Source organism: Arachis ipaensis, chromosome B03 (assembly GCF_000816755.2).
Source record: "Arachis ipaensis cultivar K30076 chromosome B03, Araip1.1, whole genome shotgun sequence".
NCBI lineage: Eukaryota > Viridiplantae > Streptophyta > Magnoliopsida > Fabales > Fabaceae > Arachis > Arachis ipaensis.
In genome coordinates this window covers 8,898,140-8,910,940 of record NC_029787.2, presented here as the reverse complement: position 1 = coordinate 8,910,940, position 12,801 = coordinate 8,898,140, and the positions used below count along the sequence as shown (strand labels likewise).

The 12,801-nt window shown below is 31.6% G+C and overlaps 2 protein-coding genes across 20 annotated transcripts in view; both read right to left on the bottom strand.

Annotated features, from left to right (window-relative positions):
* On the bottom strand, positions 174-5,467 carry LOC107628744. 18 transcript variants are annotated; one of them, XM_021118034.1, is made up of 9 exons: positions 5,228-5,467; positions 4,250-5,031; positions 3,732-3,831; positions 3,045-3,101; positions 2,533-2,638; positions 1,798-1,880; positions 1,149-1,210; positions 917-992; positions 174-592 (listed from the first exon to the last, which is right to left on the bottom strand). In XM_021118034.1, exons 2-9 carry the CDS (start codon positions 4,579-4,581, stop codon positions 569-571), a joined length of 840 nt encoding a protein of 279 aa, XP_020973693.1. In that variant the 5' UTR covers positions 4,582-5,031; positions 5,228-5,467; the 3' UTR covers positions 174-568. The 18 variants fall into 18 exon arrangements, with proteins under 18 accessions (XP_020973693.1, XP_020973688.1, XP_020973689.1 ...); XM_021118029.1 differs by having other exon boundaries at positions 174-548; XM_021118030.1 differs by having other exon boundaries at positions 174-543.
* The window catches only part of LOC107628745 (inactive leucine-rich repeat receptor-like serine/threonine-protein kinase At1g60630), a 5,718-nt gene continuing 3,924 nt past the window's right edge, over positions 11,008-12,801 (bottom strand). For both annotated transcript variants that reach the window (XM_016331336.2, XM_016331337.2), the window contains exon 3: positions 11,008-11,926. In XM_016331336.2, the coding sequence (XP_016186822.1) occupies positions 11,268-11,926 (659 nt within the window). In that variant the 3' untranslated portion in view covers positions 11,008-11,267. The remainder of the gene's footprint in view (positions 11,927-12,801) is intronic.

Sequence of the window (12,801 nt, the reverse complement as noted above, 5' to 3'; positions counted from 1 at the left end):
CCTAATTATTTTAATATATAAATATAAACAAATAGAAGAGGCCTGCACCCTTTTGAGTAAAGTTCTGAAATATTATATTGCAAGCATCAATTAAACTATTTGAAGATCCATCCCCCTCAAGAAGGAATCTGTTACCAACTTGATTCTTTAATGTACAATAAATAATGAACAAGTAATGCAAATAATGATATTTCCATTGCAATGCAAACTAGCATATAATCATAGATCTACAATAATTCCTCCTACACATACCAATAATACTATGAAAAACAATAAGGGTTGCATTGAGTTCAAGCCATTGTTATATTAAATGCTTTCCTATTTTCAATTTTTTGCAAGGAGAAATGTTTCTTATTTATACAACAGCAGTTCCAGGTTTCCCTTCAAACAAAAAATATAAACCAGAAAGCAGTGAGATCAAAGATGATGATGGATTAGAGACTCTTGAGATTGTGCAGATTCAGTGATGCCCTGGCTCCTCAATTGCATTCAGCACCACCACGCTCGAAGCGTAGGCTTCCGCGTAAAAAATGCCAATCTCTTCTACACTGAGGCAATCTTGATGGAGTCAGCAATTTGTCCTCTTGAATTGCTAATACATAAACCAATCAAGTTCTATAATTTATTTGTTTATACATTATTATATTCTATGCTTCAAAACTTCACATAACAAACTAGGTAATTTAGCTAAATCATATCATAAAGTGGTTGCTATACTTTTTCTTCTTTTTATTCATTTCCTTCCTTTCATAATTATTGCTATTTATTTTCTCTGTGGACAATTGATTTTAATTAATCATGTGCTTGAAAATATAAAACAAAACAGACGTAAACAAAAGGAAGCATGGTTATACATATATAAAATACTAGAAATTGAAGAGCCTACCTAAGTTCTATCAGGTAAAATAATACTAACAAGATCATCGTTAATGGTGACGTCCAGCGGTGGCATTTGACTCATAATCCCAGGCATCTCTCTCATGCTGCACAAACTTTATTAGTGAGATCTCACTAAGATTATATACATCGATTACAAGTACAACATGAAAATGAAGATGAAGATGAAGATGAAGATGAAGATGAAGATGAAGATGAAAACTAAAATGAATTAGTGTATTAATCAAGTCCTATTCAGAGGATTCACATACTCATTAAGAATGGAACAAATGTTGTGCCTTGTGTGGCAAAAGAGATCAATGTTATCCTGCAACTGTTTATCAAAGAACACTATCATTATTGCAGCATGGACTCAAAACAACATTATATACATCACATGAGAATGTAAGCAAAAGTCACATGAAAGGAAAATAAATCCAAAAGCATAAAATCACTTGGCAGATAATGTAAACAAAAGTCACATGAAAGGAAAATAAATCCAAAAGCATAAAACCACTTGCATATAAATTCATGCTTAATTCATATTACACAAATAACAAGTATTTAGTCTTTTCCCATAGTAATTTCTAATAAGCTTAAGCTCTAATAACAGCTATATATTAGAATCAAGGAGAGAGAGAGAGAGAGAGAGTTCATGGCTCAGGTTTTCCATGAAAAACAACTTTTGAAGCCATATGTGAATGCGATGATTTCTTTTACTTAACACTTTCATCTTTCCTAAACATGATATCAATCAATTATCCATGAAAAAAACCTAGGTTGGTGAAATGCCACAAATTTATAATATTTTAGACACTGAACTAGTTAGTAACATAGTTTAAGATTATAAATATTTGCAAAGAGCTGCAACTATTTATAATCAGCAATAAAACAATAGACTGGTTCGGTTGAGCAATTCACCTTGTAACTAGACAAATTGTTTGTGATTTGATTAAATGCTTGAGCATTCTGCTCCATGAGTTTCCTCAAAGGACCACAAATTCCTGATAGTACACAAGGAAGAAAGCACTTGATTTAATAAGGACAATGATCCCCCGTGACATTAAAAGCTGGGGTCAGGGCAAGAATCTGATATTACATAACCAAGTACAATAAATAAGTAAATAAAGAATAACCAAACCAAAAGAATACTTTCTCATTGGACGAAAAACAAGGACGAAGTAAGGATATCTTAGCCTTTCATTTACCTGATACAAACTAAAGGCTTACCAGAAAGTCGTTTGAATATAAAAGATTACTGAACAGTAACTACAGTGAATTACACCCTAGAACACCATGAAGATATTGAATCGATAAAGAATGAGTAATATTAACAATGTGAACTATGGTATTGCAATAGAGTGACTGCCACACACACCTTCTTTTCTCCCCCTTCCTTTTTCTGTCGTTTTTTGTTGTTTGGGGACCAACTAAAATAATGGGGACAGAAATGGAATTTGGGGATCAAACTGTAGTCCCAAAATTTCAGGGGATCCAGCGCCGCATGGGCTACTTGTATCATACATTAATGTATTTCTACTTTCAGTTTCAACTTGTAGTAAGTATAAAACTTTAAAATAATTGAGTTGCAGACAATTAAGAGATGATGAGAACTTTTGCTAAGATAGTAATGATAAAAATAGAAGATATACTAACCATCATATATTATTCGTTGACTTCGGTCAGTCTGGCGTGACATGTATGTGGCCATGCTAGGGTTTAGAGCCATGTTTGTCTTCGAAGCTGAGTCCATTGGTTTATCCTGAAGAAGCATGACTTTAGACTATTGGTTCTTCAATCAACATTAGATCCTAAAGACATTGATTCAATTATCAAAACAGGAATCCTATTTATGGGATGCAACACAGCTAATTTTCTGATTATCATTACTTCTAGTGCTATCACCATCATCATCATTGACAAGACAGTCAAGTTAAGCAAGTTGACAGTACTCAAAGGAACTAATTTTCGTATAATGTACCTGTCTGGTCACAAACAACAATAACATCAATGAGGAATTTACTAATATCCCCACAATAATATCATATGTGTATGTTTGTGAATTTGGAGAAGTTTGAGTCAATTCTAATAGACTAGATGTGAAAATATAGAACCATTCAGTAAAATATGGCAGTATTGGCTATCGGATACGCCTCCTATTCACTTACCTTTCTGTTATGGACCTTCTTTCCCAGATTGTGGTCTTCCGATTTCCTCCGCTTTCTCTGTGAAAAGGTTTTTGTCAGTATTTTAAGCTTCCATAATAGGACAATACAGTGCAATCACAGCATAACCACCCATCTCCCATGCATAATGATTAATGGATTACGTTCACATGGTGCAAAATTTTCATTTGTTGTGGATAAAACTTCATCTACAAGCCTAACGTATAATCTAACCAACATGAGATGAAAAGTAACTTTCTACTACCGCAGTTGGCAATGGCAATTATGGCCACAACGCGCTACAGCAACCATATTTGACCCAACTGCAAGTTCCATCAGCTATATTGTCCAGAATTGTTATCCAATTGCTGGAACTGCCACCATGACTACGACCAAAATCTAAATCCCTGCCTTTAAACCACTGATAACTTACGTTGTCATAAAAATTTCTTGCATATCTAGATTTTCATAGTCATTGCAGCTATAAAAAAACTACGGTAAATGAGGAATTGGGTGGCAGGAAATGAGACAACTAAATTTTGAATAGCATGAAATAATCACAACATTTTCAAGAAAGCATAATGCATTGCAAATTTCAAATTTTCTTCTATACCCATGTTCAGCATAGGCATCACTAATAATGCTCAAAATACAAATATTGGAGAATCTGTTGAAAGAAAAGGTGCTTACTGTCATCCATCTACACCTCAAAGCAACATCGCGAACAGTTTTATCAGGCAATGTGGCAGCAATTTTTATGTACCTCATTATACTTGGCTCATCGGCATATCTAGTGATAAAACAGAAGAATCAAGAAAACAAGGGTTAGGAAACATAAGACTATAGAACAAGCAAGACAATACTAGCACAATGACATAAGCATACTTTACAATAATGAATGTAGGACAACAAATAATGACTCAAATGCCAATCGCAACCCATATTTGGAAATTGAAGGCAGGGTTATAATAAGAAAAACAACACAAGAACGTCAGCAAATAGAATTGAGAGGCATCATGGTAGGATGACAGTATGGATAAACAAGTCGCTGATACAATCATTTCATCCCTAATAACAACTTAGAAGTCTCACCACCAAAAACTATTTTCAAACCGAAGTGATCTAGCAGCAAGTTACTACGCATCAATGTGACATATATTGAGGGGAGGCGGGAAGCTAAAAATAATTATTCACATCAAACAACTTACCTTGCAAGACCCTCCTCCAATTTGTACTGCTCATCAACAGACCACTCAACAGCCAATCCTGCGTCGTGCTTCAGCCCGGGGACCGAATCAAGAAGCAGTGAGGAGCCAGATGAATTACCAGCTTGACTTATGACAGGGTTGCTGGTGCTACTAATGATGGATGAATTTGGAGAATATATCATACCAGAACTACTACTCAACCCAAAATAATTTCCCATTGGAACCATCTCAGACAAGCTATTCATAGCAGTAGGCTGAAATGATATTGCGTGCCTGTTCAAAGCAGAATCTAAACTTTCACTGTGAAACCCAGCGTTTGACTCTGCTGCCATCCCTTTATAAACCCTTTTATTTCCTTTAAGAGTCGTCTCTAACGATTTACCCCTAAATCACCATAAGCTACAAATAGTAGCTAAAAGCATTTTCATACAAATAACAAAGTCTAAACCAATTGACAAGTTCAGGGTATCTATCCAAAACCAGAATCATTTATATTCCTCACAAAAAAGGAAGGGAAAAAAGGAAAATCCAGCGAAAATTACAGCTCAAACACCCAGCAGAACAAAAAGGTTGTTCATCAAACTACCTTACTTCAAACACATACCAGATTCATCCACCAGGAAAATTTTTAAAATCCCACGATTAAAAACACTCAAAAATCGAAACTTTTAGCTCCAGAAACTCAGAAGAGTAAAAAAAAAGAGAAAGGTAGAGCAACCCACAGAGAAAGGCGATGGCTGAAGTTGAAGTCCCTCCAACAGAGAGAAACCCAAATCAGTGGCCTGCAACAAAAAACGAAAAAGATGAAAACTTGAGCTTCAAAGGAGTCAATTATGGAGCAACAAAGGTGCTGCAAAGGTGGAATGATAAAAGCCCTAAGCAACAGATGGAAGAAAAAAATAAAAATTGAACGTGTCGAAACAGAACATGGGGAAGTGGATAGAGAGAGAGAAAGTGATAGAGAGAGAAAGCTGTTACCTTTCCGACTGAGAGGGCTAGTTGGTGGTGATGGGTGGCTTTTGTGGGTTTTGGGGGTTTTCTCTCACTTCAAAAATGCTATTTACTGAATCACTCACCATTTGCCATTTGATACTTTCTGGGGTTGCGGGGTACCCTTCTTTCTTTCTTTCTTTCTTTCTTCTCTGCTTTGTGACACACTCAACACTCTCTCTCTCTCTGTATCTCTCTCTCAGAGAGAGAGAGACAAAGAATGGCTTAACAGCTCCACCAATAAGGAAACAGATGAAGAGAAAATAAAGTAAGCAAAAAAGTTTTTATATTTTTGCAGGAAAAATAAAAAAGATAATAATGGATGGTTGTGGATCTTGGAATTCAGCAACAGTGCGAATCCCAATAAGCATTTGATGCTAATCATTGTGGAGTCCACCTCTGCTTTTTTTTGTTAATTTTTCCCTTTTTTTTTTCCCTATTGAGTGTGGGATTAATAGTAGAATTATACAACACATATGGTAAAAACTATTTATTTTTTAATAAATAATTTGTTAATTCATCAATAATTTAACAAATATTTGAAATTGAAATTTTGATTATCTTTTTAAGGGAAAAGAAAAAGAAAGGAAAAGACAGTAGCAAGAAGAAGTAGACATAAGAGGAAGTGAAGCTATATATGGAGGTTGGTCAAAGTGGCAATGATCATTGTATAAGGTCTTACTTGCACTTCCCATGTTAAAACATGTGCACTTTCACTTCATTCAACTTGGAAGAAATTCAAGCATGGAATGTGTGCAAGTGCAACTGCAACCCAAAGAGGGAGGAGGAGGGTCACAACCAATACTTTTATTAGTTTTAGGTGGGGGAATCATTATACTTTTTTAAAAATATTTGTATTTATTTAAACATCAATTTTATTATATCAAAAAAAAAATGTGAGAGAGACAAAAAGATAGTCATTAAATACAAACACTTTTATTTCTCTTTGTAATAGGTACAGAGTATTAAATTAAACCATTAAATTAATAGTATTTGATTTGAAATTTTACATTAATTGTGTAAATTCACTAAGTTGGTACCAAAAATTAAGATAATAGGTGAGCATAAAATATAATAATATAAGACTATATGTGTTGGTATTTATTTTTTTATAGTGTCTTTTAACTCGTGTGATCAATAATTATTTTATTGTGAATCTGAACTTTATTTAAGAATTTAATTTTAGCCAATAAATTTAGGCATACATAATGTTTTGGTTCTTTTAATTTATTTAGATATTATTAGTTTAGATAAAAAAATAAGTTTGATAATATTATTAATTATCGAATAATATCTTAGAAAAAATGAGAAAGAATGATTGGTAGGTCCGCTTATAACAAAGTTACATGTGACATTCCTAATTGACCCAAGCTAGGAGAAAGAATGAATCTTTTTAATACAAAAAAAAATGACCCTAAAAATACTTTTCTTTAAATAGAAATATATCTAAATAAGGTATTTTATTTTAAAAAATACACATAAAAAAATTGAAAATTGAAAATTTTAGGCCATCCTTTCTCTTACCTTTAAGTAGTACTACTATCCCCATGAGCATGCTTATTTAGGAAAATTCCGAACATTAGTGTTAGTTGAGTTACATAAGTATCACATTTTAGGAAAAGAATCAGATCTCTAAAATCTTGACAAGTAGTCACCGCTATAGTATCCTGATATCAGTTCTAATTAAATAATTCATTCATTAACTAACCAATAATTTTCAGTATTATTATTAGTAGTAGTAGTAACATTATTTATATCTTTCAATAACTAAAAAGAGTAAGTAGCACTGTTTGGCTATAAAGTTTAGAGAAATGGTCTAAAAATATTTAGCAAATAATAATGGCAGGCTAGGGTATGATATGGCATGATTAAATAGTTGATTGGTTAAATTAATAAGGCTAGCTTGAAAATAAAAGAGGCAATATGAATCTGAAAATATGAATTGGGTCCAAAATGAAATGGGACCCCTAAGGTCTTGGAAGGGTATTTATAAAATAATAAAGGTGACAGCATCGCACCAATCCACCCACTCCATCCTCCCACTACAATCCATGACAGTGCTGTCAATGTTCATCTTGGCATTTACCTACATCCATCGTTCTGCCACTCTCTCTTTCAATTCAATCAGGCCCTTCGTTTTCCTGCACTTCAAATTTTTATTAAACAAATTATGTTCAATTATTTTAAATAATTCATACCAAATTTTATAATAATAATTCATTAATATATAATTTTTAATTTAATAATTTTCATGAAATCAATTAAAAAAAAAAAGAAAAAGAGAGTGTTTCGATTCCTAAGATCAGACCATCTCCAGTAGAGAACTCATCCCAGTTCCTGTTTATGACTTACCTGTCATAAAAAATAACTTTACATCAGTTTTTGCGTCATAAACAGTAAATAGGAACTCAAAGCATCTCTCTTCTCCATTAGGTTTAGTCCCTATTGTGGTCCCACTTAATTAATTAATTAAAATACTTGAAATTAATGTAATTAATTTTTTTAATAATGTAATTTAAATATTTAAATTTAAAAATGATTCATTATTAAAAGATATTAATATTAATTAAATTTATATATAACAATAATACACAATATATAATTCGGGATTACACTAATTTGTAAAATTACTTAATACAAAAAAAGAACATAATTAAATTCTATAGTTGACGACAAGCATTGTGAAATTGCCATATGTGTTCAATCAAGTCCTCTTTCAATTGTCTATGCTACTGCCTATTTCGAAGTTGGACATTTCTTTGGAGAAATTGATGGTATGGTGCAAAAATAATTATGATATAAATAATTAATATAAATTATTAATTAAATAAAATTATAATTATTTATTTAAAAGGTAGCAAGTTACCATTGATTGTCTTTCAGTCCTTCTGAGCAGGGACTCATCTACTTCGAACTCTGTGAGGGAACTTGTTTCTCTGCTTCTCCAACGGTAAGTTCCTCAACGTGTCAGGAAAAAGTTGAATGGGGATCACCCATTGGAGATGCTCTAAGAAGAAAAGAAAAAGGAAAAAAGAAAGAATGTCACCTCCATACGATTTTGGTTCCTAAGATAAGGATTATTTTAAAAACCAAGTTAAACTTTAGGGACGACTTTGTATGTAAAAAAAAAATGTTGGAGACGAAACAAATTTTCGGCCTATACCTTAGGAGTCAAAATCGTATTTAACCTACTATCTTACGTGCGTTGCCATTTAAACTTTTGGTTTGGCTTCATGCAGATCAGAGAATCTCATAAAGAGTGGTGAGATGTAAACATGTACTTACTTTGACCGTTTGGTTAGTTGAAAACTGTCACTTATCAACTTATCATCATCTCAAGATTATGTGTAATTCATTATAAACTTACAATTGAAATTGATCCAATTTAACCATACCCAAAAAAACAAACAATATTTTGCTTCCTTGGTTATTATTTTCTATATTCATTACCAAACTTTATGTTATTTATTTAAGTCTATTTTTGTTGAATGTTTAGATTATAGAATACATGACGGTGGGGATAATTTGAAGGGGCATGAATTTTAGTAGTAATATTATTTGAATGGAAATCCATGGTGTCCCACTAAGCATTAACCAGATTGGTAAGCTCTACGGATTTTTTCAGGTAAACTCATTTTCTATATTTCATTTTCAGCTTTTAATTTTATTCTTATAATAACGAAAGAAAAACACAGCTATTTCTCCCTTTGACACAAAAAAAGCCAACACATATTCGAAGTTTTTATTCTTAACCAACAACAAAGCATTTTTCCGTTTGTCACAAAACTACGAACAACTTGGTTTTCAATTTGCATGTGTCTCTATCCTTATCCAATATATATGAAATAGAATATAGAATATAAAATACGTGTATGTTAGCAAATCATATACGAAATATTGTAAAAAGTAATAAAAGGGGAAAAAATAAATTATCATAAATATTTTATTTAACCAGAAAGAACTGGAAAGAAAAAAAAAAGAAAAAATTATATAGGATTTATAATGCATGATCTAGAAGTAAGGATTTATAATTGATGATTTAGGATTTAAAATTTAAGATAAATAAAATAATTTTAAAAAAATTGACTGGCTGAAAAAAATTAGTTACTTAACATTATTTAAAAAAAAAACTCATCCTATAATTAAAAAGAATGTCATGATGGTGAGAAAACAGGCAGAGAAAAATATTGTGACAATTCATTATTTTTCGGCTAGTTCCTTAATTATATTTTAATTTGGATTGTTTTGGTTCGCTCAAAAATAAAACTTTTTAAACATAAATTAAATTATTTAACTATATTTTTTGTGAACACATGCACTTTTAGATTTTCATACATGTTGTTCATTCATTATTATAAAGAATTTCAACCAAAAAAGATCAAATATTTAAATAGATATAAGATATACGAACACTTAAAATAGTTAGAAAAAAATATATTCAAATATTATTTTCTTTTTGACGTTAATTAATTTTCCCTCGTTTATTAATCTAGAAGATACATCATATATATACAATTGCAAAGACATCTTTTTAGTTGGTTCAGATTAATAATTATTTATAACCTCGATTTGTTCTAAAATAATTAAGCTGTTAATACCGATCTGTGATTGATGGATTAATATTCTGACACACATAACAATTTTTTATCAATAATTGTTATTAGTACATAATTGTTCTCCTTTTAGAAATTGGTGAACCATCTAAAAAACCTTTTTATATATTTTTGGTTATACAAAAAATATAGCTTCGTCCTTTATGAATTCCAATTAATTAATTAGCAAAGACATACAATACATGACAAACAGAATTTGATACTACTCATCATCAATCTTTTCATCACGTCTACCATATTTTCATTAAAAAAAATGATGTTCTTCATAGATGCATCAATTTCTAGGATAAATTAAATAATCAGTCAAAAACCAGCAATTGATTTTTATATTTTTATTTTCCAAAAAAAGAAAGTAAAATATTGTTTGATATTTAATAATCCGAGTCCTAAATGAAAAAAAAAAATTGTCGGTACGAAAGTTGAATGGTGCATTATTGTGTCTTCATATTAAAAAAAGGAATTAGTTTCTGCCATATATACACGTCAACTTAATGATAGATATTCATGTCCTTAGTTTTTCTATAAAATCTCTGAAATTTTTTGTCTATTTTTAAAATTGAATAGACTAAACTCATTTCAAAAGTTAACTTCGTTCTAAAGATAAAAAATATTTCAATACTTATTGTAAAATCTCTGAATACTATTTTTTTTAGAAATATAAAACTTGTAATACACTAATACCTTTTCATCAGTTTCATTTATAGATGAGATTTTTTTTAGAAATATAAAACTTGTAATACACTATTTGACCCTTTACATATATATAAAAAAAAAGGAAACAATAGATTCTTAAGAAATAATTCATCAGCCATTTGATTTGATTTTTTTAATGTAGTTAACTAATTAATGGCGTTTAATTTTAGTTCCTGGAGAGATTTAAAGTGATTATCATGTCTTTTATATATTGTTCTATGAGATAAGAGATATGATTCTCTTGTAATTATCTTTCAAAATAAATTGTAATTATTATAATAATTTTTTTATTGTCTATAGTATCTTCTAACACGACAGACTGAGGAATAATCTGCTGTAAATTTGAATTCCATTTAAGGGTCTAACCAATAGATTGCTACATGCGTAAAACGAAATTCGAACTCCCAACACTTGTTTAAATGGATGAATATGCTGTAATAAGAGAAGGAAACACTATAAATACTTGGAATCTTTTGCAATGGCAGTGATGAATCTTTTGAGTCTAGAAAATGAATGAATCTCTTAAAAAGTGCATATACTCACAAAGAACAAGAAGATTAAGAATCAAGGTGTTTACAGCATGAGTTTTCTATCACCTAGAATGATGCATTGGAAAAATCAATAACCAATAATTCAAGGAGAAAAATCAGCATCAAAAGCATAGGTTTAAATCAGACTATTATTAACCACCTACCTAAAAATAAAAAAGGAAAAATTTGACATCATATGCTCAAGTGTTCTTCCCTTGGAAAGCTTTGAACTGTATCTGACCATCTACCTGGTGAATGATCACTACTATTTGATGATACCTGAGCTTCCCCTCTTGTGTCTCTTATCATCTTCAGAACTTCCCTCATCGTAGGCCGGTTCTCCGGCACAAGCGAAACACATGCCATTGCAATGTTCAAGAGAGCTTGAAGCTTCTCTTCGGACGCTTCATTGCCCGAGGAAGGATCATCCCCGGACTCTGTCTCTTCCTCACGAACCGATTTAACCCATCTTGGTATATCCGAGCCGTGTTCTTGGACAAGGTCTTGGAAGGGTGTTTTTCCTGTTAAGAGTTCCAGGAGAAGGACTCCGAAGCTGTATACATCGGCCGGTTGCGTGTGAGACCTCTGGAAGCTTCTGCATTCGGGTGCTCTGTAGAATAAAGAGGTGGCACTTGGTTCATCCATTGAGTCAGGGTTAAGGAACATGGTGAGTCCATAGTCAGTAAGACAGGATTCGAAGTCCGAACCCAGCAAGACATTAGAAGATTTAAGGTTTCCATGAGTTAAGCCGGGGTTTTGGTGGATGTAGAGTAGGCCGGTGGCGAGATCTTCGGCGATTTTGAGGCAGGATGTCCAATGAAGAGGCTTTCCTCCACCGGATGTTTTTGATCCTGCATTGTTACATTCATCAGAAGATTAACAGAGGAAGATAATAACAAAGTAATTACCAGAAATCTAGAGATGAAGTTTACTAATAATAATGCAGTATTAGAAGTGTAACTTGCCTTAATTAATCCTAAGTAATCACAATTATAAGGTTAAATAGTCCTTATTTTTTCCATTGTACATAGTATGATATCTTGATTTATAGTTCTCTTCCTTTATAAGAAATGAACAAGGGGGTTGTTGTAATTGGAATAGATTGTGATACAAGGAACATATGCTTTTCCCTCAAATACTAAAACACCCTTTTTAATTTCCTATTACAAAATTGGTATTGCATTATCAAGAAGAGATAATATAACAGCTTTTTAACAGTTATGGGAACACTTGCCTTTCATCTTTTACTTTGGGAGAGAATTCCAATAAGAGGGCACGTGGCTGGTTTCTACATAACATGTTTTAGAAGGGACAATGACAGAACTAAGGTTCTTAATTAATTTACTATCATGCTCAACAACACCAATGTGTAAACTAGGCCTTTATTATTATTATTATTATTAGCACAGAGGAGTTAGCTACCAATTTATCATGGTCTTTTAAAATAAAATACTAATTAACAGTAGTAACAACTTAGATAAACTACCAAAACAGTATCTAAGAGTTTATATCACTAATGGAAAATAATATCAAAAGATATGAACAGATAAACCAAAAAATGTTTAGAAACATACCAAAAAAATAAAAAATACTTCTTTTTTATAAATAGCAATCAATTTTTGCATTTGATATATAACATCTACAATGGATCTGAATTTTTGAAAAATATTTAGATACCTATTTGGAAGGTGCATGCAAAATATCAGCAGAATTCTATCTCTGAACC